General features: G+C 51.2%; 7 protein-coding genes across 7 annotated transcripts; 3 read left to right on the top strand and 4 right to left on the bottom strand.

Annotated features, from left to right (window-relative positions):
* Nucleotides 1–671: 671 nt before the first annotated feature.
* Nucleotides 672–1,804, bottom strand: TGAM01_v208072 (hypothetical protein; the record flags this gene model as incomplete). Its single annotated transcript, XM_024550242.1, has 2 exons — nucleotides 672–1,188; nucleotides 1,245–1,804. The coding sequence occupies 2 exons, from the start codon at nucleotides 1,802–1,804 to the stop codon at nucleotides 672–674; spliced, it is 1,077 nt and encodes a 358-aa protein (XP_024405012.1).
* Nucleotides 803–1,081, top strand: TGAM01_v208073 (hypothetical protein; the record flags this gene model as incomplete). The annotated part of the gene is made up of 1 exon (XM_018810728.1): nucleotides 803–1,081. One exon carries the CDS (start codon nucleotides 803–805, stop codon nucleotides 1,079–1,081), a length of 279 nt encoding a protein of 92 aa, XP_018656069.1.
* A 10,289-nt stretch (nucleotides 1,805–12,093) lies between the features above and the next one.
* TGAM01_v208071 (oxidoreductase) lies at nucleotides 12,094–13,228 on the bottom strand (the record flags this gene model as incomplete). Its single annotated transcript, XM_018810725.1, has 2 exons — nucleotides 12,094–13,083; nucleotides 13,166–13,228. The coding sequence occupies 2 exons, from the start codon at nucleotides 13,226–13,228 to the stop codon at nucleotides 12,094–12,096; spliced, it is 1,053 nt and encodes a 350-aa protein (XP_018656066.1).
* Nucleotides 13,229–13,885: 657 nt separating this feature from the next.
* Nucleotides 13,886–14,182, bottom strand: TGAM01_v208070 (hypothetical protein; the record flags this gene model as incomplete). Its single annotated transcript, XM_018810724.1, has 1 exon — nucleotides 13,886–14,182. One exon carries the CDS (start codon nucleotides 14,180–14,182, stop codon nucleotides 13,886–13,888), a length of 297 nt encoding a protein of 98 aa, XP_018656065.1.
* A 4,623-nt stretch (nucleotides 14,183–18,805) lies between these two features.
* Nucleotides 18,806–20,702, top strand: TGAM01_v208069 (hypothetical protein; the record flags this gene model as incomplete). Its single annotated transcript, XM_018810722.2, has 2 exons — nucleotides 18,806–19,045; nucleotides 19,104–20,702. The coding sequence occupies 2 exons, from the start codon at nucleotides 18,806–18,808 to the stop codon at nucleotides 20,700–20,702; spliced, it is 1,839 nt and encodes a 612-aa protein (XP_018656063.2).
* Nucleotides 20,703–21,761: 1,059 nt separating this feature from the next.
* Nucleotides 21,762–22,441, bottom strand: TGAM01_v208068 (iron sulfur cluster assembly protein 1; the record flags this gene model as incomplete). Its single annotated transcript, XM_018810721.2, has 2 exons — nucleotides 21,762–21,898; nucleotides 22,015–22,441. The coding sequence occupies 2 exons, from the start codon at nucleotides 22,439–22,441 to the stop codon at nucleotides 21,762–21,764; spliced, it is 564 nt and encodes a 187-aa protein (XP_018656062.2).
* Nucleotides 22,442–23,902: 1,461 nt separating this feature from the next.
* On the top strand, nucleotides 23,903–26,474 carry TGAM01_v208067 (hypothetical protein; the record flags this gene model as incomplete). Its single annotated transcript, XM_024550241.1, has 4 exons — nucleotides 23,903–23,994; nucleotides 24,048–24,093; nucleotides 24,169–26,261; nucleotides 26,330–26,474. The coding sequence occupies 4 exons, from the start codon at nucleotides 23,903–23,905 to the stop codon at nucleotides 26,472–26,474; spliced, it is 2,376 nt and encodes a 791-aa protein (XP_024405011.1).
* Between the last annotated feature and the right edge of the window lie 125 nt (nucleotides 26,475–26,599).

Genomic DNA, 26,599 nt, shown 5'->3' with positions numbered 1-26,599 from the left:
TCCACCCATGAGCACGGATCCACCGCAGTCTTCTAGTGAGTGCTTGTACCTCTGAAGGGACCAGATACTTTGAGGGTGGGGAAGGGGGTGTTGATAGAAGGAGTACTTCCATCGAGGCCAGCAGGGGGGTCGGGCGTGAGTCTAGACAAGCAGACCATCGAGCGGACGACCGGACTTCCTCAGGCTTGCAGCCAGAAGTGTGCGTGCTCTGTGGTGTGGCGTCTGCTAATAGTCGCAGCACTGGCATAGGCGTCGCAGCAAAGCGGATAAGGTGAAGTGAGCGTACCGAGCTGGTATCGGTACGGCCAGGGCCTACGCGGGGAGAGGCCCTGGCTGCCAATCAAGGCCGCGTCTGAGGTTGCTGGTACTTGGACGAGAGACAGGCGAGAGGGAGCCTGGCAGCGTCTGCCCCTCGGACCGCGCTGCCTTAGTGTCCAAGCCGAAGAAATGCATGCATGAAGTACCAGCATGTACTCCAGGATATAGTGCCTCAGCTGGGGGCGCAAGCCAAGCAGCAAGCAGACAGGCAACTAAAGGCGAAACAAGCTGCTGTGCGGCGGCGGCGGCGGCGGCGGCGGCGAGACAGCAAGCATGAGGCTCGCTCCAGAGGCCAAAGAGGCCCCAAGAGGCCATCAACCAAGTCGCCAGTCAACGTGCGAATGGCAAGCCTACTAAGGTGGCCGTTTCGCCGCCTGGAGTCGTGAGCAGCTCCTCGTTCGTTGCAAGGGATGGAGGCGGAGCCGATCTGGCTGCGACGCTGCTGAAGTACAAGTAGCGTCTCGTGCATCTGCGTCGATTCGACATGTTGTTTGATGGAGCTCAGCAGCCCGTCTCGCTCGCGCCCGTCGCCGTGTCTGACAGCGGAAGTCGCCTGCTAGGCTGTCGATACAAGCAAGGCATGGTCCGACCCCGTGGAAGCGCTGGGCTTGCATGCTATTCTGGTGCTCGTAGTGCCGACATGGCGGCAGTGCGGCGTCTGGACGCACAGTATTCCGCAGACGGACTGGATCGCGATCTAGGCTGGCTAGTCCACTGGGCCCCTGCCATGTACGGTACCTCGATATACGGCCAGACGGCGTAGGTCTGTTTGGACGACGCTCGTCGAGGCATAGCGCCAAAGGCGTGTTGATGGGAGATGGAGAATGGCATGGCCATACAGTACCGTACAGTTGAGCGACGGCTATCCACCTGCTGCATGTTAGTGCCAGAAGACAAAATCTCGCCCACTTGCTGGATGTGCGTACAGTTCTGGCATGTACAAGTAGAGTTCTTGTCGACAACGGCCCCCGGTCTGTCTGCTGAGCGATACGAAGAGTTGAGGGGCGCAGTGCAGAAAAGAGAGACAGCAGATGTCTCTGCTGCTTTGCACTGCATGAACCCCATTAAGCTGGATCTCTGCTCCTCTTATTGCCTTGGCAAGCTGGTGATTTCTCTCTTCTCTCCGTCTCTTTCTTCTTTCTTCTTTCTGTCTTCCTCTCCTCTCTCGCCTTCCCATCTCTCCCACGCTTCTTGCTCTGGCTCGTCCTCGTCCCAGCCCAGCCCTCCTTTTGCGAATTCGTGCGGGCTTCAGCGGCAGACCTGCGGCCAGGGACTTGCTTGCTTGCGGTGGATCATCTCCGGTCGGCGTACAGTATATGGCATCCTGTCCTGACCATTGGCCGTTGCAGCAGCTGCAGCTAAACAGGCCTTGGGGTGCGCCTCTTCTTGCTGCTGCTGAACAAATTGGCGCCTGCGGCTGGCGCCCCCATTTTTGGTAGTGGTGTAGGACTATTTCGACGCGCTGGCTGACTTGACCGCCGTCCATTGCAGATGGAAAAAGGCTCTAGCCGTGGACTAGACCGGGATGATGGTGGAAGTTTGGAGTTGGGCCATCGCGATTGACGGCTACAGGTCGAGGTACATGATAACATGCATTTCTAGCTGCAGCCCTTAGCGCCGCATGGATTGGCAGATACATGTAAAGCTGCAGCCCAAATGCCTGACCGCCTCGCGACAGTTGCAATCGAGTAACAATATGAGAAACGCGAGCACGCAGGTATCGAGTACCTTTGATTAATTTACAGGATACCGAATACTCAATATTGCGGTGAAGGGGTTGCGTAGGGCTGCTGCAGAGACATATCACCATGGTGGTCGCCAGAGTACTTGGAGGTACCGATAGCACGCAACGCTGTCAACTGCAGGTGGCTTTATGCCCTATTGGTGCCACTGCCAGCGAGATTAGATTCCTCAGCAGTTGCTAGAAGCACTGAAAGCACAACTTCCTTCCACTATCTCCCACTAACCGCAATGCTACCGTGGTGCTAGGCCCAGCCAGCACTACATTACCTCGGTATTTGATGCTATTAGCTGCCGCCACCAGAAATCAAGGCTGCTAAAGGAAAACTGGATAGAAAGACAAATTAAAGTAAGGCGAAATAAAAATTCAAAAATCATAGCATTTTGAGCTGGAGCAAGAAAATACCCAAAGCATCATTTGGCGAGAACGAGAACGATGGAGTAATTGGGAGGTATTGATGTAATCGGATAAGATTAGTCAGTCCGGAGCCCTGAAGGGCTGAGTGCATGCACTATAGCAGAGACTCCAGCAAGGCAGCACTATTCTGCCTCCAACATCGTTAGCAACACCTCAGCAAACATCACATCATCTCCATCTTCCATCTCCATTTTCCACTTGCAGCATCGTGCATTTGCATTTCGCCACTGCTTCTAATCCTACGCTCTGTCAGCGGTTGTACCTGCAACTCCAAACGGTACTTGCAACTCTCCAAAGCACATCGTGTGCGCCTAGTTTCCGCCGTCATCCGGCACCATGTCCAGATTCCAAAAGCACTCGTTCACGCCCCTTCCGAAAAGATGCTGTTACTACGCTCCCAAATCGTCGATAACAGTCAAGATCTCAAGTTTGTTTCTCAACGGCCAGAGTAGATGTGGTCTAGCGCCTTGCTATCCCTCCTAGCACAGCCGGCACGGCCGCAAATCCCGGCATCCGGCTCACAACAAGAGTGGGCGGCAGACGTTTGGAAGCTTCGAATTGTTCCAGAAAGCGGATATGTCATCAGCAAAGCAACCAGAACACAGCACACAGCCGATCTTTCACCGAGGGCCCGAGCATTGCCAGCGCTGGTGATGCCGCTGAGCCTCTGACAGACAGGGCTCCGAAGAATTAGGTTGGGTGGCACCAGACTCGAGCATGGTGAAGATGTCACGCACACCCCTCAGAAACCTCGTGCCGTCATCAGAGGCGCTGCTTCTAACCTGTGTTTGACCTAGGGCTTTACTCTAGGCCACAGAGCCAAAAAGCGAACACTGGCCTCCTCATTCTACACAGGAGTTTGCGGTCCGTCGATTTGGATGAGTGCCTCATTGGGCTATTTCTTCCTTTCCCAATATTCCTGAGCGACTAGTGCGTGCTGCAGATAAAAGAGGCTGCATGCTAGACTACCGCGCGGCGCGTGGCAATTTCTCAAGCAAACGACGCCAACCCCCAATGGCGGAGACCGTTTTTTGTCGGTGCGAAAATCCGATGGACAGTGACAGCGAAAAGGATTGTTCCGAACTTTGCGGCTGGTGCGGCATGCGATCCCGATTACCGCAACCCACGATCATAAGGGCTTACCAATCTTTGGTCCGCTGGGCCGTTCGATTGCCGTGGCTATAGCGGAAACCTTCTAATATGCATTACCTACAACGAAAGATGTGTGTGTAGCTCGTTTTGTACAGCAACGTCATTTAGAAGAGCGAGGGCAGCCACGGAATGTCAAGGGAAAAAAGACGAAGCCAGCCACCATGCCCTGTCGCTTCTCGCACGGCCGACCGCCGGCAACAGTATACGGCAGTTCCCGCTATTTCCATTTGACACCCCATATCGATAACTTTGGGCTCCAATCCACCAAGCCAGCAGCCCGCACTGCTTGGAGGAGGCTGTCTCAGAGTGCTTGCTAACGCCGTTCATTGTCTGCCAGACGTCCACTTGGAGCCCCTGGCATCTGCAACATGACTATTGCAATCAAAGACTGGCGGATCGATTGGTTGACTGACCGTCATGGGGCTTGCTCAAGACACTTACAGTACGGAGAACCTGCAAGACGCATCCCCATCAGTGTTTCCGTGAAGCATCTTGCAAAGTCTTCAAACCCCCCATCTATCCCCCACGAGATTCTGTTTGCCCAAACATGACCATTGGGTTGCCCTCTGCATCAAAAGGGGAAAAAGATACCAACAGAATTCGCCTGCTCGACACGCTCGCTTATTAACTGCATCTCCGCTTTCCAACTAGTAGCAAGGTGCTTGGCTGGTGAAATGCTGCTTCATCGTCATTACAGCCATTTAGCGTGCAGCTTATCACAACTCAGCTTCAGCTCCTGGTCCTTGGGCTCATTACGGAGAGTGGTACCTACCACAAGCGCTACAAGCAGTAGAAGACAGCTAGAAGCATGGAAGCACAGGGGTTCCCCTGGTGAGTGCGCGGGCCTCTTACTGGCTGCCGCTCCTTTGGTTCAAACGAGTTTTTCTGGAGCACTCGTCCGTCTGTGGTTTTTCTTCATCGGACGCACGCTCCGCCGGCTAGACAGACTGTTCCTGGCAAACGCTCGGTCTCAGCAAGAGCATGGAGCATGCAGCCCAAAGAGCGGAGACGCAATGCCAGAGAGTGATCAGGGTGTGTACGGAGTGCCGGCGTTTGCTGCCGCGTATACTTGGTGTAGATGACGGCCGAGTTACCTAGTTTGCTGACAGAAGTGACAGAAGCAGTATACGCTGAGTGTTCCTCGTGTCTTCTAGCAGGGTCTAGTGTAACGCCAGACACGCTCACATCACAACCTGTCAAGCCACTTAGCGCACAGGGCATTGAGGCGGTACAGTGTCTTCTCACAAGTGCAAAACGGCACCGTGCTGCATCCCGAACTGGAGATTGCTCGGTGGTTTGAACGGAAAGCTGAGCAGCGACCCGGTAGATCATTTCGCGCTACTCTTGCACTACCGGAGCGCCGGCTCCTGGATAAAACGGAAAGCTACCTAGTTTCTCTTTTGCCTATTGCACAATCACCGGTCCGTAATTAGCAACTGGTCGACATCCACCCACCGCATGGTTTTTGGAGAGCAGTAGCCGCCGGGTACCTAGAAGATTAGGGGCAGAATACTCGCCTAGGCAAGCGAGCCCGGAGACACATGCAGAGTTGCCCGTTTACAGTGACAAGACAATCGTCTTTGTAATTGAGCTTTGGTAAGATTTCCCTTTTCAGTCTTTGTTGCTGCGCATCAAAGACTCTATACTAAGCTAGATTTTGGTGTCAGCAGCAACGTCAACAACAGATGTCATCATTAGGCGCGGCGCTCCCGAATGGGCAGTATGAGATGCTTCCATGCTTTTTTTGGTGTACTACCGCCTACTACCAGCCGCACTTTGTTGCCCTGCAAACTGACGCCAGGAATGGAATCTAATTACTAGAACAAACAACCATTGCACGCATGACAAGCATATTTAGAGGCACTACTGTACTATGACGGGCGAAGTCGGACAAGAGGAACAATTTCGAGATAGAAAAAGTGCACTGGAGGGCCTTGGGTGGCAAAATCTACCAAAAAAATTGCTCGCCGGAGATCTGTGGTAGCGTCGTTTAGCTTCATGTCACAGCAGTTGCCAGACGAAGTCTTGTTACAAGGCTCAAGGTGTTTTTGAGACTCAACTCCACACCGTTCGAAATTTTTGAACAGCCCTCCTAACATTGGAACGGGATGCCTGTGTCCAATTTGCGCTTTGTTCGCCGTCCATATTGGCTACTTGAAAAGTATGCTGACAAGAAGAAACCGTGCGTCCGACGGTATTATGCCTAACCATTAGAGTTGCGGCACTATAGCCAGGGCCAACGCTCTGGCAAGCAACATTCCAGGTGTACGGAGTTTTACTTGTAGACCATGCAGCCTGGGAATATGTGCCCCCCTGCATTAATCCCGGAACATGGCGAGTCCGGAAAGGGATCTATCACTTGTTTGTCCGGCAGCATCCTGCAGGCTGGCAGCTATGCTTACATCACAACGACCAATAAAGGCGTTTACACGCAGTGAGGCACTTGGGGGTGTAAGTTGTGCCACCACTACGTTGTATGCCAGTATACTTACAACTTTTACGCAACAACGTTGGAGTAAAACTACTGACTGCCTGCATGGCAAGCAGGGGTTGAGAAAAAAGAGGTTGCATACTACGGTATCACTACCTACACTGGGACCGCTCAAGTGCGTGCGTTTCTGTTACCAAGGCTCAGCAAATAACACACCGAAGCTGAAAAATCGTTAGCCCCCTTGGCAGGAACAAGCAACCAGCGGGAAATTTTTTTTTCGCCTCCTTTTTTTTCTTCTTTGTCAGGTTTGAAGGATGCTTTTGGAGGTGGACAAGCTGTGACGATGGTTTGGCCACAGCTTGGACATGGAGTCGACACCCTCATTTAGTAGGGCGAGACTCGACAAGTGATGTTTGGAGCTGAGAGCGATTATTTGTTTCAAATTTCCATCTGCCCGAACTGAGACATTTGCTCATACTATTTTTAACGAAACAGGAGCCCGGTTCAGCCAGAGACACTCACACACTCACATGAATTCGCCTTCTCGCTACTAGTAATACAAGCATGTACGGTACCAGCATACAGACATCATTGTACATCACCAACGTCCCTTTACGCGCACATTCTCGGACAAACAGGCCGAAGACCTCAATCGTCATTTATTTGAACACCGGGTGGCAGTATCCATCTTTTCTAGGCATCTACATTTCCATCTCTTTTCATGCATGGCACACGGGCTGGGCTGCATGCCACGGAGCAGACCCTATTAGACGCGATGCAGTCGATGACTCGTATAGTCTGTGATATGTGTGTGTGAGTGTAAGTGGGTGACTTGTTTTTCCTCTCTCTTTTCTCCAGCCCCCTAGTACATAAATATGCATTGTCACTGCCGTCCAGAAGGCGTCCATGCGACCATCGTTACCGCAAAGGGGCCAAGCAGGAAAATCCTTCCAAGATTCCATGCCTCTGTTGCGAGACATCGCCAGATGCCACTACCAAGTATCTATCTACATGCTTAGACCACACAATTTACACGGACCCGCATGGCGGCCGCTACCCTCCCCTACCGCCTCGCCTTACCTCCGCCGCTGGGGATCCCTCTGAGGAAAACGGAATGCCTCGCCGCCTTTCAGTGGCCCAGGGTGCTGGAGCTGGAGGAGTGGGAGGAAACCAACAGTGAGGCTGCCGCTCCCTTTTGGGGGGTTCAGACCGCCGGCTATCCATCCACATCCCGGATATCCAAGTCTTCTCTTGTTCTTCTTTTTGTTCCTTACAGTCCTGGCCCTTGTTTCTTTTCCATTACTCAAAGTTGACTTCATTTCCGTGGCTTGCAACTATAAGGCACCCTGTCCTGGCTAATACGAACCAATATAGTCGGGCAACTAACCTTCTTTTTCCTTCAGCTCAATTGCTTCCATCTCGCTTCCATTGCACCAACTTTTGATTCTTCGTTTCTCTTCCGGTTCCGGTTCCGGTAACCCTACCCAAAACACGGCAGCCTCCCCCTTCTCTCTTCCAATCAACGTTGCCCCCAGCCCAGCCCAATTTCTTCTCTTGGGGCATTACTCAAAAATCATGCCCGCATATTGCCCTTTTTTTCCTCCAAGGGTCTGCCCCCCCGGCTGCTGCCCCTCCAGCCAAGCAAGCCCCCGAATAGAGTGCGGCTGGGTTTCTTGTCTAGAAGGGTCGAAGAAGTCGATCTATCGGATTTTTGTGTCGTCACCAGCTGCTGGGCGGGAAGAGATTCGGATCTGCACAGGCCACTTTTTATGTCTCTCTCGTCTCTGCGTGCCCGCCCATCAACGGCCCCCTCACTCCCTCTCCAATTCTCCTGCTAGTTGGTTAGTTGGGGGTCAGTTTATATTCCCAAATCGCATTTCGTAATGCCAGCATCCTTGTTGGAGGTGATCTGCTTGCTCACTTTTCACATGCATTTTTATGAATATCTTGATGGACCTATCCATCTTTTTCTCTGACGCAATTCGCTTGTAACGTAGAGTGTATTTGTCAAGTACAGATAGCATTTGTATTGTACTTACACGGCGCTCCGTTCTGGCCCTTGCAGCGTTTCACACCTCCGGAGTCGATCTCTAGACGGCCATTGGATGGTGTTCTATGTAGTGTTTCTTTGTTTCGAACCTGTGCAGCGGCATCTCTCCCCCGCAGCGTGTGAGCTCAATCGATACGCCCGGAACAGTCAAGGATCATCGGCACTTCGTGCCGTTGTTCCAGTGAAATAAGAAACTGCTCTGGTGCGCTGGTTGGATGCGTGTATGGCAGGTACATACATGTTGGTAGGTACATACGGGAGAGGGGCGTGTCATAAGGATGCGCGCCAGATTCAGCCCATTGTCTGATCTTATGTTAGGTTTGATCGTCAGGGTGTTTTTATACGTAATTTGGAATATCAAGTTTGAGAAGATCCAATCCATGCCTTTTGCCGTAGAATTTGCTCAAAAGAAGATACTCGTAGAATGAGTAGCATGGTTATACTTGCGGCGGCGGTGGTGGTGTAGATTGAATTTACAAATCTATCTAGATTTACGTTATCCTCTAGATCTCGCTGTTCAGCTGTAAATCATTCAAACGCGTATTCCTTCACAACGTCTACATCTATGGGTATTTCCATCTCAGATTCTATGCGTCATGATTCATGACATGCTTCGCTCATGATTCGTTACCTCCATTAGGCACCTGTTCCGGCTCTGTCTGGGGAGCCTTTGCTTTGGCTTCTGCCCTAACCTTGGCCTGCACCTCGGACGAAATCTCAGGGTTCTCGTCCTTGACGGCCTCTACGAGTTCCTCCATCCCACCTACGGTCGTCGGTCCGCTCATGCCCTTTGGCGGAAGAGCCCATTTGGGCAGCGGGCTTGTGTACGCCCAACTGCCGTCGGCATCCTCGTAGCGGAGACTGTGAAGCCAGAGGGACAGCTCGTGGCTGCCGGGGTCTGAGTAGAGCGGCGTTGCACATATATCGCACAGCTCGCCCGTCATCTTCTCTGCCCGCTGCTTCTCATATCTGTCCACCATTTCGTCGTAGTAGACGACGGCTTCGGCCACTTCTTCCTTTCCCATGCGATTGAGGCGGCTGATAACGTCCTCATCGGTGTTTTGCGAGCCGTCGGCGTCTGCCTGCCCAAGATTGAACCCCCATACACGCTGGTTGGCGTAGATTGGGTCGTTCTGGATTGGGTGGCCCAGGTACTGCAGGTGTACTCGCAGCTGGTGTGTCCTGCCTGTCACTGGCAGACATCTTACGATGGAGTACCCCTTTTTGTTGAGCCAGGGCTTACTCCTCTCATCATCAAGTATCTCCTTGTCCGCCGGTGTGAGTGGCTTTCCGTCTTCCGCTAAGACAGCCGGCTCCTCTGCATCCCCATCGCGCGGTGGGTAGTATGCAAGGCGCTTGAAGACCGTTCTGGCGGACTTACCATTGGCACGCACACGGTTAAGGCCTAGTTTCGGGGATATCTGGAGGATGGGCTGGTCACAAACGACTTCGCCGTCCGGGAAGTGGCCAACGACTCGCGCAAGATACTCCTTTCTGACGGTACGCCCCCTGATTTTCATGGCCATTGCTTCGGCGGACTTGACGCTCTTGGCTATGAACATGATGCCACTAGTGAGGCGATCCAATCGGTTGCACGGGTGTGGCAGGAAGTCTCTGCCCCTCTCCGCGACCATGATTTCGATGACCGAGTTGAAGTTGTATCGGCCGGCAGGGTGCACAGGCACGCCCGAGGGCTTGTTGATGACAATGATATCGTCATCCTCGTGGATGATTCCTATAGGCTCAGCCGTCACGGGGGGCTCGTGCCTGTGCAGCGTGTGCGAGATCATGTCGCCGTTGCGCACAATGTAGTCTGGACCAACGACTCGGCCGTTGACGTAGATGTCGCCCCTGACCATGGAGTTGCGGTAGTACTCGACCGGCCGATCTCGGAATTCGGACTCGAAGATGTCGATTAGCGAACGGCCGCGCCATCGCTCCTTGCAGTACGTGTTGTACGTAAAGTGGTAGGGCTTCACGCGGCGGAGGTCGTCTTCGAAGACGTAGGGCCGTGGCCAAATGTCGCCGGCGGGGGTGATGAGAACGCCATTGTCGTCGGCGAGGGCAGACCGAACCCTGGGATTCGGCTTCTTCTGCTTGTTCTTTTTGGGCTTGTTGCCGCTCTCCGTCCACGGCCTGCTTCCGACCGCTGTCGCATCCTGTTTCTTTTCGCCTGTCGCCGTTGTCTCGCTGAGGATTGCTGGAGCCACCGCCGCGGCTGGCTGCTCAGGCTGCGCTGAGTCTGCTGATACTGCTGCTGCTGCCGCTGCTGCTGCTGAGGCCGCTGCGGGTGCTGCGGCTCTGGTGGCGAGGGCGCCAGAATCGGTTGTCATGGCGAGGGCTCCGGTTCGTGCGAGCGTGCGTATGGTTCTCGCACAGGCTCGTAGGAGCATCAGCAGACAAACAGGCTGCGGATGGGCTCTTCGATTGGAGCGACAGATTCGCAATTCTAGACTCCGACCGCACACCCCCGTGGAAGCGATTGATGGCGCGGTGCGGACTTCTCCGTCCAGGCTCAGAGTTTTCAACGTCGTGTCGTCTGCGCGGTGACGTATCGCTGCAGTAGAACGAGAACGAGGGGCACGCAGAAAAGAAATTAGGCGGTCAGAGATGGCAGAACTGCTAACAGATCTTCGCTGACGGGGAATCGTGGCTCCGATCCGGGATGGCCGGTCGCCGGTACTGCTCGCCGGATTCTCCAGCTTACTGTGATTACTATATCGGGACCTACCCTGGACCGGCCTACAGAACCTCGGCTTTTGGCGTAGCCGACGACTGGCCGCTCCATTCCTGCGGCATCTCCCAACTGGCAGACGTTCAGACTTTGTAACTCGTCTGCAGTCTTGCCCAAAGCCTGTTCTTCCGTTTCCGCTTAACCACCATTTGTTCCGTCCTTACCTCGCTTATGCATCTCCTAGCCCGCTGCTAGAGACTGGAGACGCGTGCAACGATGAGCCACGCCACTCTCAAGACACGCCGCCGCCAGGATTACCCGTACCTGCTGGAGTACAGGACGAGATGGTGAGTTTTTGCTTCTTCCACGCCTCCTCCACTTTGGTCTCGATGGGTCTCCTTTCCCTTGGATTTGTGACTATCACAAAATGATGACTATATGTCCTTGAGACCAAGGAGATGGAAAGTTATTGGACGAGGAAGATCCCGTACGATATAAGAGGCAATGTTGATGATGTCTTTCCATTGCCACAGGAACGACAATGACATGTACGATCATATGAACAACTCGGTGTACAACTTCCTGTAAGACTTACTCGTGTGCATTCGTTTCCTATCCCATCTGGGCAACGTCGAAACATCGATGGGGGCGCTACAGCAGCTTTGCTTCTTATCCGTTCTGCACACTCCCTGTGACCTGACTCGAGACAAGAGCTACTCTCAACTAAACCACACCGTGGGGATCGTATAAGCTTTGCTAATTTTGTTGCTTCGTTTGATCTGCGGCACTCTAGATTCGACTCCGCGGTGAACAGTTATCTTGTCGAAAAGTGTGGCATCCACCCCCCTTCATCCCCTCAGTACGGCCTGGCAGTCCATTCCCATACAGACTTTCTGGCGTCCATTGCCTACCCAGCCGTGGCGGAGGTGGGAGTGCGTGTGACGAAGCTGGGCAAGTCCAGCGTCGCGTACGAAGTGGCCCTGTTTGAGAGGGGAAGTGATCAAGTCAAAGCTGTGGGAGGATTCGTGCATGTGTTTGTTGAGAGATCCACCGGCAGGCCCCCCAAGGATGGGATGAATGCCCAGTTGAGAGAGGCACTAGACAGGATCAACCTGGGGCCTGTTGTTCCTACCAAGGAGACTAGCAAGCTATGAGCTGTCACATAGTTGTCTTCTGTTCACGGTAACTGCTCACAACACCCTTTGTTGATCCACCTCCATAGAGATAGAAATTAGGTGTTGCTTTGTATATATGGGTTCGCAATTATATAGGTACATATCGATATTAGCGTCATTGCCTATTTTCTTACATTACAGCAACTCATACTTTTGTGTCGATCCATTCTCATCTCCGCTCGTAAACATCTTCTCCATGAATTCCAAATCGGCAAGGGCCTGCTGCGGCGTCTGCAGAGGGTTGACCTTGCCGTCGATGATGCTCTGTGCCCATGCGGCGACCTCCTCAGTGACGCCGTTTGTCCTGGAGAATTCCTTGACAGACTCTTCTCCATCGAGCGGCTTCACTGTGACAGTCTCTCCAACAATCTTGACGGATCCCTTCTCATAGGAGAAGCTCCACTCGAAAGCCTGGAGCAGAGATCCGGCTGAGTGCTGAAACGAGCCCGATCCCCCTGTCTGGGTTTTGACAATGGCATTCAGAGTGTCAATCGGTGGCAAATGTTCGCACATTTGCGCTGTAAACGCCTGCACAGACTCTGGTTTGTTCCCTTCGCCAGCGAGCAACAGCCTCGTGGCCGCAGCCCAGTGGACACCGGCATCAAGCAAGAATCCTCCCTGATAATCAGGGGTTTTCCGCCACGCAGTGTTGTACCACTTGTTGTCCGGCTCAACACGCCACAGGACACGAACGCTAAAGTTGTGGACTTTGCCAAACTTTGCAGCCTCGCTGGCGGCATAGGAAAAGCTTGGGTAGAAGCGCACGTTTTCCGCAATGGCAAAGGTAGCGTTGCTGGTGGCGCAGATACGCTGAGCATTGGAGATGAGCGTGCGAGCAGATGCAACATCCTTGGCGATGGGTTTTTCAGCGAGGACGTGCTTGCCAGCGGCGAGGGCTGCCTCTATGAATGAAGGCTGAGTGAGGATGGGGAGAGCGATGATGACGGCTGAGATGTCGTCTCGCTTAAGGAGGTCTTGGTAAGATTTGTTAGAACCGGCATCCTCAGCGTAGAGATCCGGCTTCTTGACGGATTCGGGAACGAGGTCTGCTGTTTCTTGAGCGGACTTTAGAGACCTTGAGTAGATGGCCTCGAGGCTGAAAAGCTCGCACTTGAGAACGGCAGGCTGTGAAGCAATGGTTAGCTCATTTTTCAAGATGACGTCGTTGATAAAGGGGTTGATGATGATGAAGAGGGTCGAAGAATACCAGATGAGATTCCTTGACAAACAGTCCTCCTCCGACGATGGCAACTCCCATGGTAGGCTTCATGATGGCAGTTATTCGAATGGTACAGCCTGATGAAACAGATATTTTTTGAGTATGGCTGACTCGTAAACAGAAATGAATCTGAAGAATCGTATGTCAATGCAAGAAAGCTGAAATGCCGCCCCTCTCGGTGGGGGAGGGGTTCCGCCGCCCCGCCTCCATGGACGGGCTTTTGTTATAATGACAGCATCAAGTATAAAGGCATGGGTGAATGGCAGCCTTGTATGAAGCTTTCAACGTTGAGACGAAGGTTATCATCTGGCATTGAAGGAATATCTTTCTCCTGTTCATCATGAAAAATTGGCCTACCGTAGATTCGCACCCGAGGCACAGAGGTACACTTAAATGAGATGGCAGCACAGCAGACATTGTGGCAGTAACAACTATATTTTGAGTCATCATTCGTTAATATTCAATGTTTAATACAAGTTCCTAAAAAAATAAAAGACCGTAGAGAAAGACAACCCAAGCATTGGCCATTCAGCGTAAACCACCCGATTGCTCGATCAGCTAAACACTCTTAGACAACCAGCCTTCATCTTACCTGACACCGCGTCCATTTGTATCCAGATACACGCTCTTTTTCATGTTCTTTTTCGCTCGCTTCAAGAATTTTCCGCACAAATCAAAATAGAAACACATCTTCATAGCTGTTCAGCCTCACAGCTCCTCATAGCGGTACAGCTGCTCGACCCAAAAAGTCTTTGCGTCTCCACGAGAACTTCGCTCCCACCGCGTCTCAGCCTCAGTTTCGGTCTCGGCCTCAGTATCCGTCTCTTCCTTTATTGAAGACACACGCCCCTCTGAGAGAGCTGTGATGTATTGGATAGTCTTTTTTGAGAGCGGCTGAGCTCTCCGACGGGAAATTCGGTTTCGCCGAAAGGGCTGCTCAGCTTGAAGTCTCAGCCGGCGTGTAGCGCTCGGTGATGCAGCGGCGACTTCTTGTCTAGGCGCCATGGTTGCGATGCGCTTGAGGTGTCTTTCGGCGATAATGAAGAGACTCGCTGCGGAGTGGCAAAAGCAACGTTAATCAGCTTGGAACGAATGCTTGAAGCTATTTATGCTGTTGGTCGTGAGCGACGTCTCGCAATCCGGAGCTGAAGCTGCGCTGACATTCGCCTTCTTATTGCGCGCAACGTAGTTCTTCTTCCGCTGATATCACCAACAGTGATGGAATTTGATGCAATTGATGTTCAATTGATTTCGGGAGATGGGAAGAGTAGAATCCAATGCAGACGATAGGCAGACAGCAGGGCTGCATGGCATGCAGCGCTCTAATGCACATTTCGACCCAATGGGGGCCCAACCCACCAACACGCATGCATGCTTATTTACACGTATTCTTGATCCTTCTTTCGCACACTGCTCTGAAGAAAGATACCAATCTTTATCATATGTGTACACATGTGCTTTTTGTACTGTGTCGTTGAAAAAAGGCTCACAAATATTGTATTGTATCTGCCATCTCGGCTTGATGAGGCTTTGTATGCTTTTGCAATGTTACGAGAGGGAAAAGGTACATGTATGCAGCTTTCATTCAGCTGCCAGCCTGGGAATGCAGTACATCCGACGACTTTCACTCATAATTAGTTGGGGATTTATCAAGGCATATATTAAGGACCTTTTACAACATGGCACAACATGAGACTATTTGCGACTTCTAATTCAATGCAACGTTAACGCTGGATGATGATTACTTAGCTGCAGTGTTACAACATTCTGCATAAAGTCTCATATTTTTAAATTGATTTCTAGCTACAGTGGTTCCTGTTTATATATAACATGCAATTCCTTGTGAGATTATATGTGCTGTTTTGAGTGGCCAATGAAATTCAGTCTTCTCTCGTACTAAGAGAGCAGTCATTGCAAAGGTGAGAGAAGATCGGAACTCCCTTGACCTCTTTTCAACACTATTGTTGTTTTGCTCATGTTTCGATGCACCAAGTTTATTTGCTGCGTAACAGCAAAGTTTGGCTTGTATTCCAAATGCACTTCTATCTAAACTACGCGAATTTACTGCCATCAAGCAAATAAAACAAGCGTCTGCAGATGCACCACGAACGGATACACACACCTACCTACCTTCACCCAAACACGGCGTCCATCATATCCGTTCAGAAACTGGTCACGCTGTAGTAGAAGCTCGCATATTAGTACTTGGTACATAATTGCATTCTTCTATCCATATTAAACAGCCAAGTCTACATGAGAACAGGTGGAGGAAATCCGATAGGATAATCCCGTTATGGAAACGTATATGGCTAAGCCATCATGGGAGTCTAGGTAGTTGATCAAGTCAATTATAGAAACAAAAAAAACTTATATATATATTTACTCGTAATCAATTTTTTTATAGGAGGGTATACTCGTATCTGGCTTCAAATACTGGGGAGATGTACGGCGTGTCTTGATAAATTCCGTCTTAGTGGTAGTATCTGCATTCATGTATTTGCAAATTGGAACATTCATAGAAAGTGATGAGTTGAACTCAAGATGAGAACTGAGCTAAAATTTGGCATGCGTCTATGTTACTCTCCATTAGTCTATATCATTTATAGATATTTCAACGAGCATAGTTTCACTGCTCTGATGATGCATATCCATCTGTCTTGCGTTCCAGGTTATGCATCCAGATAGGCACAGTAGAAATTGAAAGAAGAGGCTAACCAGCAGTCACATATACAGTTATATCTTAGTACCAAGGTAATATTGCCGTGAAGCACCTCATAACGCGAATACAAAGCATAGGAATCAGATCAGCTAGCATCAATAATGGGCTCTCTATTGTTTCTAGTATATGTGTAGGGTTGCTGTAAGCTGAGCACTTGATGCATGTATACAGCATGCAGAGTCTATCTACAAGAAGTATTGTGGGTTCTCGACAAGTCCTATCACACAGATGATAAGAACGATGACTCATCATCAGGATCTCCCTCGAATAGCTATTATTCATGAAAATTGGCAACTAATTGGCTTACATGGCCAAGCTTCCATGTCATTGAGTGAACATAGCTTGGGAACGGTTATGGATCCTGCGACAACCCGACTACCCCGCCATTGAGTCCCTCCAGCTCCCTGCGGCTGGCCCCTGTAAATCGGCACTTTTAGTGCTATCGGTAGCGGCATAGCGGCTTCCTTTCAGTGAATGTAAGCTCTAGAAGCTCCATCCAGGATCTCACATGTTTTCAATGACAGCATCAGCTGTCTTCCATCCCTCGACACCTTTCCTTTCAGCCAATTCTGGCCGCAAAGATGCCTCCGGCCCATACAATCACATCAGTCAAGCAGACATTTGTCGCTGCGCAGACGAACATCCTGTCCCAGCCAGTTGCGCCGTCCCGAGCCTGGCGCGCCTCCAACGACGCGTCTGAACATGCGCTCCCGAATCGCATCGTCGAAGATGCCGTCGCAAGCCTCAACCGCACGATCCAGCAGCACTCTCGTCGAGTCTATGCGCCTCAGGCAAACAGACATGTGGCCGAGCAGATTAGCCATGTCTACTCGAGGGATGCCGAGCGCAGGATGGAGAATCCAGACGATGCTGAGGGTGGAATTGGAAGAGAACTTGATCTAGGTATGGCTTACGCTTTGAAGGTGCTGGAGGTGATTGAGCGAGCTATAGCTGACGGCTGTGACAATAGTGGACGAACAAGCCATAGAGACACTGCCTGCTACCTGGCCATCCGACAGAGACACCGAAGCCTATCCTCTAGAAGCTACCCGCTATGCCGACACAGTTCGCCAGTTACTTGATCTTAACCAACAACGCAAAGATCTACGTCAGAGAGTTGAACGACTCCGAAGTCTCCAAAAGACAGTCAAATCCTTCCAGACCACAGACGGTGCGGGCGTCCAAGAGAATCTCGTGACTCGCGATGGTCCCGTGGAGAAGGAGCTCGAGAAGATGCGCTTCCTCCTTGCGCGCGTTGCCGGCCGGGTGGGCGAGCTGTCGAATGCGCCTGCAACTCGGAATGTCGATGTCGTGGAGTTGAACGCTTTGGCTGAAGCGAGGAAGAAGAATATTGAGAAATTTCTGGCGGATGGTCGTGTTTTCCCATCTTGAGGATGGAGGCATAACACTGGTTTATGCAGAGCTGAACTCGGCCAAAACAAATATCACGCTGATACGACAACTACAGGAAAGATTCCTCCACAAGCAACGATGTTACAAGCTCTTACGCTGTCCTGGCGACGATTATGCCCTCGCGGGTGGATAGCTTCGAGCTTCAGATGGTTCAAATGTGATCAGATTTGAAGCAGGTGGAATTGCTTACCGCGCCTGTTCCATTTTCAGCTACATGGGAATATTTTATGCAAAAGCTGGGACAGAGACTCGTGGAAAAGAGACTCCAAGACGAGCACTGGGAGACTGGTAAGCATGACCAAAAGCCGTTCAGCTTCACGCTATTCATAAAACTGACATCCCAAAATAGGCCCCAACTCTGACTGCCAAGGATCTAAACCATCGTCTCAAAGAATACGAGCTGCCTTGAGAGCGGATAGCCATGTCCTGCAACCCTATTATGTGGTTCATGCATCATGATGAGCGTGGCCCTGGCTAGTCGTTTGCAATCTCGAATTGATTGCCCAAAACGGCAAGTTGGTCAAAATAAGATTTGACATGAGAGGTGATGTTGGGTGGGGCAAGTTTTGGCGAGCTGCCCTCGAGCTTCTCGTTTGGTCAAAATACTATACTGGATTTTTAGAGGACAATTGCCGTCAAAGTAGCTGGTGGCTTGTTCAAACAGTCTGCATATCTCTTCAAATGGAGAGAATGATGGAGGGGATGTTGAGAGACAAAGCTAGGCGTATAGATTGAAGAACAAGCTTCCAAAAACGCGCCAGTTTCAAGATGAATATACAGAACAGATAAAAGGGCAACTGTTATCAATGCAAAATTCATCAGACGATTCGTCAAATTTGGTATCAACAACGTTTGCACTCATCACATGTAAGTGCTACTCATCTATGTGCTGGGACTTACGTGCTTGGTGATGGCAATGGTGGATTGCCATGGCCGCAATTCCAATTCATGGCTTGCTAAAAAAAAAAGATGTCAAAGTAAGAATGTTAATAAGATCAAAGCTACACTAACTACATTGTTACGCAACCATCTTGATTCACTGACAGCTTGGCAGTTTTCACCTCGCAACTCGCATTCGCTTAATAGAGAGCGGGTCATGCAAGCCAAGATTAGCTGTGGCGGCCGTGCAGATTTGGCTTTCCCATGGCCTGTTATGTGCTTATCCCACCACCTGGAGTTGGTTTCATCCTCTGTGATTGGATGCTAGAGCAACCACAGGCTAAATCAATAGCGCCAGGAGAAACGCGAGGCTGTTTTGAGATCATGAGACGAGATATGTTGTGCGGTTTGCTTTTGGAAAGAAGTAGGCATGTCAACATGTAGCCAAGCATGGCTTGCGAGGTGGGCCGCGTAGTTCGTCTCTAATAGCTTGTGAGTGAAGCGTCTCTGGTGACGGGTATATAACGAGAGAAAGCACGCCCTTATAGGCTGATAATGTTTGTATCATTCGTTACTTGGCTATTAAAGTCGACTCCTCAAGCACAATAGTTCTGGCTATGTACAGTCGTGCTAGCCGGACTTTATGCTGTCGTCTATCTCTTATACGCCCGACGTGTTCTAAAAAGACACCGCATTATTTGTTCAAAACATTGCCGATTCAGAAGTATTCGTCCAATATGGCTTTGAACAGAGAGGGAATCTTTTCTCGCACGGCAGAAGACCAGGAGAATGATATCAAGTCCAGGCTAAGCAACTTTGAAGATCAAGCATGGAAACAGTGGCCGGCAAAGGCTCAGGTAAATATTGAATATATTCATCAGAGGAACCACCTAGCAAATACTAATAACATCGCAGTTTGAAGGACTTGAAGAGCATCGTGGCCCAATTCAATTGACAGTCAAAGGTTCCATCCCCGCCTGGGCTGCTGGCTCTTTATTCAGAACCGGGCCTGGCTTGGATAGAGTAGAAGACACCTCCAGAGGGACTCACATGATCTCACACTGGTTCGATGGTATCGCCCACAGCCACAGATTCGACATCATTCCGCCTGAAACAGCTGAGGATAGCACTTCAGTTCTGTACACCTCTCGTCGTCATGCAGATGCCCTCGTTGCCGAGATCAAAGAAAAGGGCTGGCAGACGAGCATCTCATTTGCTCAACGCGCTGATCCTTGCGTGGGCATATTCGGCAAGGTCATGACTGTCTTCGCCAGTGGCAAGTCCAACAATAACGTTGCGGTCGTCCCGGACATGCCTGGCGGTGACACTGTGAAAGGAGGAGATTCGTCCAAAGACAAGGCCTTATACGTCCTTACCGACAGTGCTGGTCTTAGCAAACTTGACCCCAAGACTCTTGAGCCTATTGGAGAAGCCAGACAGCAGTCGCTTCATCCGAGTTTGAAGGGGCCAATTTCCTGCGCACATTCACAGCGTGACCCCGACACTGGAGATTTGTTTAATTACAACTTGGATCTGGGCGGTCGGTTTCCGACGTACCGCGTCTTTCGCGTCAATGCCAAAGATGGGAGTGTCGATATTCTTGCCACACTCTCAGGCAAGGACTATCCAGCAGCTTATATGCACAGCTTCTTTGTCACGGAAAACTACGTAGTCCTTTGCGTCCAATCAACGCATTACGCATGGTCTGGCATGAAGATCCTCTGGGAGAGAAACATTCTCGACGCCATGAAGCCCTTTGACAAGACTGTTCCGTGTAAGTGGGCAGTAATTGATCGAAGGCAGGGAACGGGCGTGGTGGCTGAGTTTTCTACTCCGGCTGGCTTCTTCTTCCACTCGGTGAATGCCTTTGAGGAGCAGGTCAAGGATGAAGATGGGAATAGCCATACGGAAGTCTGCATGGATGCCATCTCGTATAACAACGCGGATATCATGCAAGTGTTTTACTATGACGTCCTCCTGGACCGAAACGATGCGACGAAGAAGGCCATGCTCGACAACCAGCTTTATAAGTCGATGCAGCAGCGCCTCTCACGATATCGATTCAGAATCCCTTCACAAAGGCAATCCAAGGAGGAAAAGGCATCTGCCGTAGCTGAAGAAGTCCTGACAATCCCAGGCCCTCACATCGGCGAGCTGCCCACCATCCACCCAGCCCACAACGGCAAGCCATATCGCTTCGTCTACACCACCAACAACAGAGGCCTCTACATCTTCGCCGACTCTCTCGCCAAAACAGACGTCACCACAAAGAACGTCTTGATCTGGAGCGGACCGAGGGGCCACTCGCCAGGAGAGCCCATTTTCGTGCCTCGCCCGGGAGGCACGGAGGAGGACGACGGGGTGCTGCTGTCGGTGGTGGTGGATGGGGCGCTGGAGAGGTCGTATTTGCTGTGTTTGGATGCGAGGACGATGGAGGAGCTGGGCAGGGCAGAGGCAGATTTTGCGATTCCGATGGGGTTGCATGGGGCGCATCAGGCGAGGGGGCGTCTTTGAAAAGACAGTATTTCAATTAATTATGTTTTCTTTCTTTATTCTAAATGATATACCTCGTGTATTGCCTATAACAGTTGGTGAAAACTGCGATTCATGTTGAATTCTTTCTTCACGTGTAAGTTGTCTGGTAAATCATCACGATGCATCACCATTGCTACATGAACACCATCACCACAACAACTCCGCTCTAAAAATTACAATTTACGAGTTATACCTTTTACATTCTAGCACTCACTTAAATTTTCAAGAACAGCGAACATGAAAGCATAATTCGTTTCGGCATGATGCGGCATCAGACGCCGCAAGTTGATGCCACTCCCCAATAACCCGTAAACTGTCTGGACTCTGGAGATATTCGGAGTGTTCCCGGCATCGGGGTCGGACATCTCGGGGAACTTGCTGCGAGATTTTTGCTAGATTCTGCTTCTCTCCCCGCCGGCATTTTGCGCGTGGCGCGGCACGGTGAATTGGGGGGCTGGAAGGAGCAGTAGCGCATTATCAAGTGCTCTGGGGTGCATGCAGGCAGATGAGATGAAGAATTTGGGGAGAAGGAGGCAACTCAGATGAAGAAGCTGTGACTACGAATAAGATGATGAGGGAGATGAGAGCAATAAAGGTTATCAAATGTTTTTGAAGAGTTGTATTTTTGTTTTCTGCTTATTTTACAGCTTTTCTCCCTCGCGGCCGTAGTGCTCCTCAGCGGCTGATTTCAAAGCCGGAGCGAGTGTGTCCTCGGCCTTTTTCAAGCGGTGGACACGATCCAGTCTTCATCTCCGATACCGTACAAACAAGGAAATTAGAAACAAAGTAAAGCGTAAGCTGGAACTGCATCTTTATATCGAGAGAGTTTCAATCCGCGATTTTTTCTCTTTTTCTTTCTCTTGGTCTTTTGACCCCCACGCCCAGTTTCAGTGATTGTCTCGCTTCCCCAATCCCATCCCGAACCATTGCTGGCATAAAAAAAAAAAAAAGAGAATATGCCCAAACGTAGACATAAAAGATATTCATTGCGATTCACTTTTCCCCATCGTCACTCTTCGCCGGCGGCGAAGGTGCACTCTAGGCCGCAACAGCCTCGGCAGTGGGCATTTTCATGCTGGTGCCGCTCAGGTCGGTGGGTTTCCGTGAGGGGTTCTTGGTGTAGTAGTCGGAAATCGCCGACTTGATGGCATCCTCAGCAAGCATGGAGCAGTGCACTGTAAGCAAAAATTAGCATTGGCTGGATGACTATATGTGATGTATATCATATATGGGGCTAGAGGTGAAGATCAGAGTATTATGTCATGGCTGGTATCGCATTATTAATACTTACGCTTAACGGGGGGCAGACACAGCTCCTTGGCAATCTCAGTGTTCTTGACCTTGCCAGCGTCGTCCAGGCTCATGCCGCGGACAAGCTCGGTCAGGTAGCTGCTGGAAGCAATGGCTGAGCCGCAGCCAAAAGTCTTGAACTTGACCTCGGAAATCTTCTGTGTCTCGGGGTCGACGCGGATCTGCAGCTTCATGACATCGCCGCAAGCAGGAGCGCCCACGAGGCCGGTGCCGACGTCAGAATCGCCCTTGTTCATGGAGCCGACGTTGCGCGGTCGCGCATAGTGGTCCAGGACCTTTTCGTGATATGACCGCTGGGCCTCGATGGATGCGATGGGAGCGAGCTGGCGGGGGGCGAGAGTTGGTCTGGCGAGGGGAGCGGCCATGGCGGCTCGCCTTGAGACGACGCGGAGTCCTCTGGAGAACATTTTGATAGGTTTGAAGCTGTGGAACGAGGAGAATATAGGTATATATGTAGGGGGTCCGCAGGTGTGTCTTGGTGCGGAGAAGATGAAAAAAGCGAGAGAGATATCGAGAGCCTGCTCGGATGCGATAACTCGGTGTTGAGGCAGAGATGATTGAGCTTTGTGTGCTTGAGGCGAATTGATGGAATCGACGTCAAGCAGATTGAAGTCGAGGTGAGGTTTTGTGAGGTTTAGGTTGAGGAGGCAAGATTCGAGTTTGGAGTGACGAAAATATGCCAGAGGCGAAAGCAAGCGCCGCTTAAAGCAGCAGCGCAAAAAGCAGGGATGGCGATTTCGGCCCAGTGCAGCGCATCTCATCAGCGATGGCCGGGCGGGCCAATCAGCGCGCGCGCCCCTCTCGGCCATTACGTCTGTGCAGCGCGGTGGAGCTCGGACCTTGTCGGAGCCTGGGGCCAATCGGCGCTTGAGACTGGCCTTAGTCAGCTATCTGATTGGTTTGCCGTACGTAAAGAGGTCGTCAACGCTCCGCAAAGCGATTGGAAATCAATCTGATAAGATGCACGTGAGACGGGAAATTGTCACGTGGCCTGGCGACAGAGGACGCGAAATTGGGGCAGCCGCTCGGAGTTCGACACGTCGCCGAGGAGCTGGTGAGTCGCTGCTTTTTTGGTGGCGACGCGGTCCAACATTTGCGCCGGTGCTGCCATGGTTTTATATGATCGGTGAAACAAATGCAATGAAGCTCAGTGGGCTTCTTCTCATAGTACAGAAAGGATGAGCTCTTGTGGTTTAGATTTGGATCAAACAGACTGAGATAGGTATGCATATGCGTCTATCTCTTAGGATAAGACATCAGTCCATCTTGTCATGTCCGGGGAATGTTATCCAGCACCTTAACATGACTTTTACTATGCAATTCTCAAGCTATAGCATGGGCTCCTGTTACAGATATTACCGATACTATTGCTACTGATGCTACTACTGTTATTGATGATACTTCTGCTACTATAGCTACTGCTGCTACTACCTCTACTACCGCTATTGCCACTATTAATGCTACAACTGCTACGGATGCTACTACTTCCATTTTAATGTATTCGGAACATGTAGCAATTCAGCGCATCCAAGCCACTGTTCTACCACTGTTAGAGCCTTTTGCCAGCCATGCAGCGCTAGTCCTATCTAAGCTGCCCCTCCAGATCCCAAAACTCCGTCATCGAGGGGCAGCCTAACAGCTTCCAGGCCTAAAGCTGCTGCAACCCACTAACCGCTAATCGATAGCGCTCGCCCAGCGCATCGGTAGGTGCAGGTGCCTTTCGCCTTGTCACAGCAACCGCCAAAAGCTGCATCAACACCACACGTGCGCTTCGTCATTTCTTCGCCTCAGGAACGAGCCTTTGCCCCTGTACATCGTGCCGCTGTTTTACTTTTTTGCATCTATTGTCCCTTTCCGCCATCAGCGATATGTCGTGCCCGCATCTCGATTCTGTCGGTACGTCAATGCCTTACCCCGCCAACTCTCAGCTTTCAGCTTGTTTCCAAGCCCTGTCAAACTCGTGAGAGCTCACCTTTATTCATTGTAGAGCTCAAGCCGCCGACTCCTGTTCAGTCTGTATATAAAGAAGATTGCACACAATGCTTTGACTCGATTGTATGTGGCTTCAAACTGGCAGATCCTCCCTCTTCAAACGACAACGTTGACGAAACTCACAATTTCTTTCCCTCGATAGGACAACCCCGGAGGCCTCGATGTCTGCCTCCAGTGCTTCAACGGTGGCTGCACTGCCGAACGACAACACTCTTTGCTTCACAACGCCGTCTGGAGCCACCCGCTTGCCCTCAACATCCGCCGCACCCGAAAGACGATCGACCGCGATGAGCCTCCCGCTAAGATCACGAAGCTCGCCATCGCCGCCGAGACAGAAGAAGACCGATACAACACGGTACTGGGTGTCAAATGCATCGAATGCCAACAAGAACTCGACATCGCAAATCCTAAAATCGCACCCATCGTGGACGGCATCCTAAAAGCACACACCTTTTCTCGAAAAGAAGAAGTAAAAGCGTGGGAGCAGGAGCTCACGTCATGCGAGCACATCTTGACCATGCAGCAGCACCCGTCCCGCAAGATCGAGCAAGGCGACCTTGGCCACTGCTCAGGCTGTGACCTGAGAGAAAACCTTTGGCTTTGCCTGGAATGTGGCAATCTGGGCTGTGGCCGAAAGCAGATGGGTGGCGTCGACGGCAATTCCCACGCTCTGGGCCACGCTAATGAATCTGGACATGGCGTAGCTGTCAAGCTTGGATCTATCACACCGGAAGGCACCGCCGATATTTACTGTTATAGATGCGATGAGGAGCGTATCGACGACCAGCTGGGCGAGCATCTGGCCCACTGGGGAATTATTCTCGCCGAGCGACAAAAGACCGAGAAGAGCTTGACGGAGATGCAGATTGAGCAAAATCTCAAATGGGACTTTAGCATGACGACCGAAGATGGCCATGAGCTGAAGCCTGTTTTTGGATCTGGCCTCACTGGGCTGAAGAATCTCGGCAACAGCTGCTACCTAGCTAGCATCATTCAGTGCTTATTTGATATGCCCTCTTTCCAGGAGCGCTACTATGGCCCCAACAGAGATCTTCCGATCGTCCAGGAGCCCGCAGCCGACCTTGAGACTCAACTGAGAAAGATTGCCGATGGTTTGTTATCTGGACGATATTCAGAGCCTGATAATTCTGTGACATCGGGAGAAGTTGCCTATCAGAGAGGATTGGCGCCATCAATGTTCAAGCATTTGATAGGAAGAGGGCACGAAGAGTTCTCTACGATGAGGCAGCAAGATGCATTTGAGCTCTTCCAGCATCTCTTCAAGCTCATCAGCCGATCACCGCACAATGGCCAAAAGGACCCTACCGCCGAATTTCGATTTGTCTTAGAGCAGCGACTCCAGTGTCTTGGATGCCACAAAGTCAGGTACAGCTCCAACGAACAGGACAACATCTTCCTCGACGTACCATTGGTGAAGCTTGATGCCGGAAGTGAAGGTGCTGAGACAGCCAATGCCTACAAGTCCGTCACTCTGAAGGAATGCTTAGACAACTTTACCGCGCCTGAAAAGGTCGAATTGACTTGCTCATCATGCGGCAGTAAAGCAGGCTTCACCAAACAGTCCCTCTTCAAGACTTTCCCCAACGTTTTGGCTGTCAATGCACGAAAGATGGCTGTTGTGAACTGGGTTCCCATCAAGCTTGATGTCCCCGTCATTGTTCCAGACGAGCCGTTCTTGTTGGACAGCTACCTCTCCAAGGGACTTCAGCCTTCTGAAGAACTCCTACCAGAGGAGCTCGAAAACCAAGCCCCGGCGTTTGTACCAGACGCGGCTGCGGTTGCACAGCTTGAGGCCATGGGCTTCCCGCGAAATCGCGCCGAGAAAGCGCTGCATGCGACAGGTAACTCCGATGCCAATGCCGCCATGGAGTGGTTGTTTGCACATCTCGATGATGCCGACATTGATGCGCCTCTTGACCTGGGCGCTGGATCGAGAGGCGCAGGCACAGCTGACCCTGAAAAGATTGAGATGTTGGGAGCTATGGGCTTTGGTGCTCCCCAGGCTAAGAAGGCGCTGAAAGAAACGGGCGGCGATGTCGAGCGAGCTGTTGAATGGCTGTTTAGCCACCCCGATGATCAAGGCATCATGGAAGACGAGGGCTCAGGCGATGCGGCTGATGCGACTCAAAAAGAGGCAGCTGGAAGTGCAGCACTCCCAGCACAGTTCCAACTGCAGTCCATTGTGTGCCACAAGGGCACGAGTATCCACGCCGGGTGAGTTTTTCCCTCCCTATCCTACTTCCAACACGTACATAGAGTACAATAGCTAACTGATTCATTAGCCACTACGTCGCTTTTATTCGAAAGTCGGTAGAAGGCAAAGATACGCCTACATGGGTGCTTTTCAACGACGAAAAGGTCGTGGAGGCTCACGACGTTGAAGAAATGCGCAAGTTTGCGTACGTGTACTTTTTCAAGAGAGCGTAAGAAGAGATTGAAACTCTTCTCTGGAGTAGATGGTGCATGGGAGAGGCGGCGTTTAGTGCGCTACCAGGACATGGTAGTGCTTGTTGATTGTGTGTTCGGAGGGCTCATGAATGAGGAGGGAAATG

The sequence above is a fragment of the Trichoderma gamsii genome, assembly GCF_001481775.2.
Source record: "Trichoderma gamsii strain T6085 chromosome Unknown Scaffold_32.2, whole genome shotgun sequence".
NCBI lineage: Eukaryota > Fungi > Ascomycota > Sordariomycetes > Hypocreales > Hypocreaceae > Trichoderma > Trichoderma gamsii.
The sequence above is the reverse complement of the archived record's forward strand: the minus strand, read 5'-3'. Positions and strand labels throughout refer to the sequence as shown.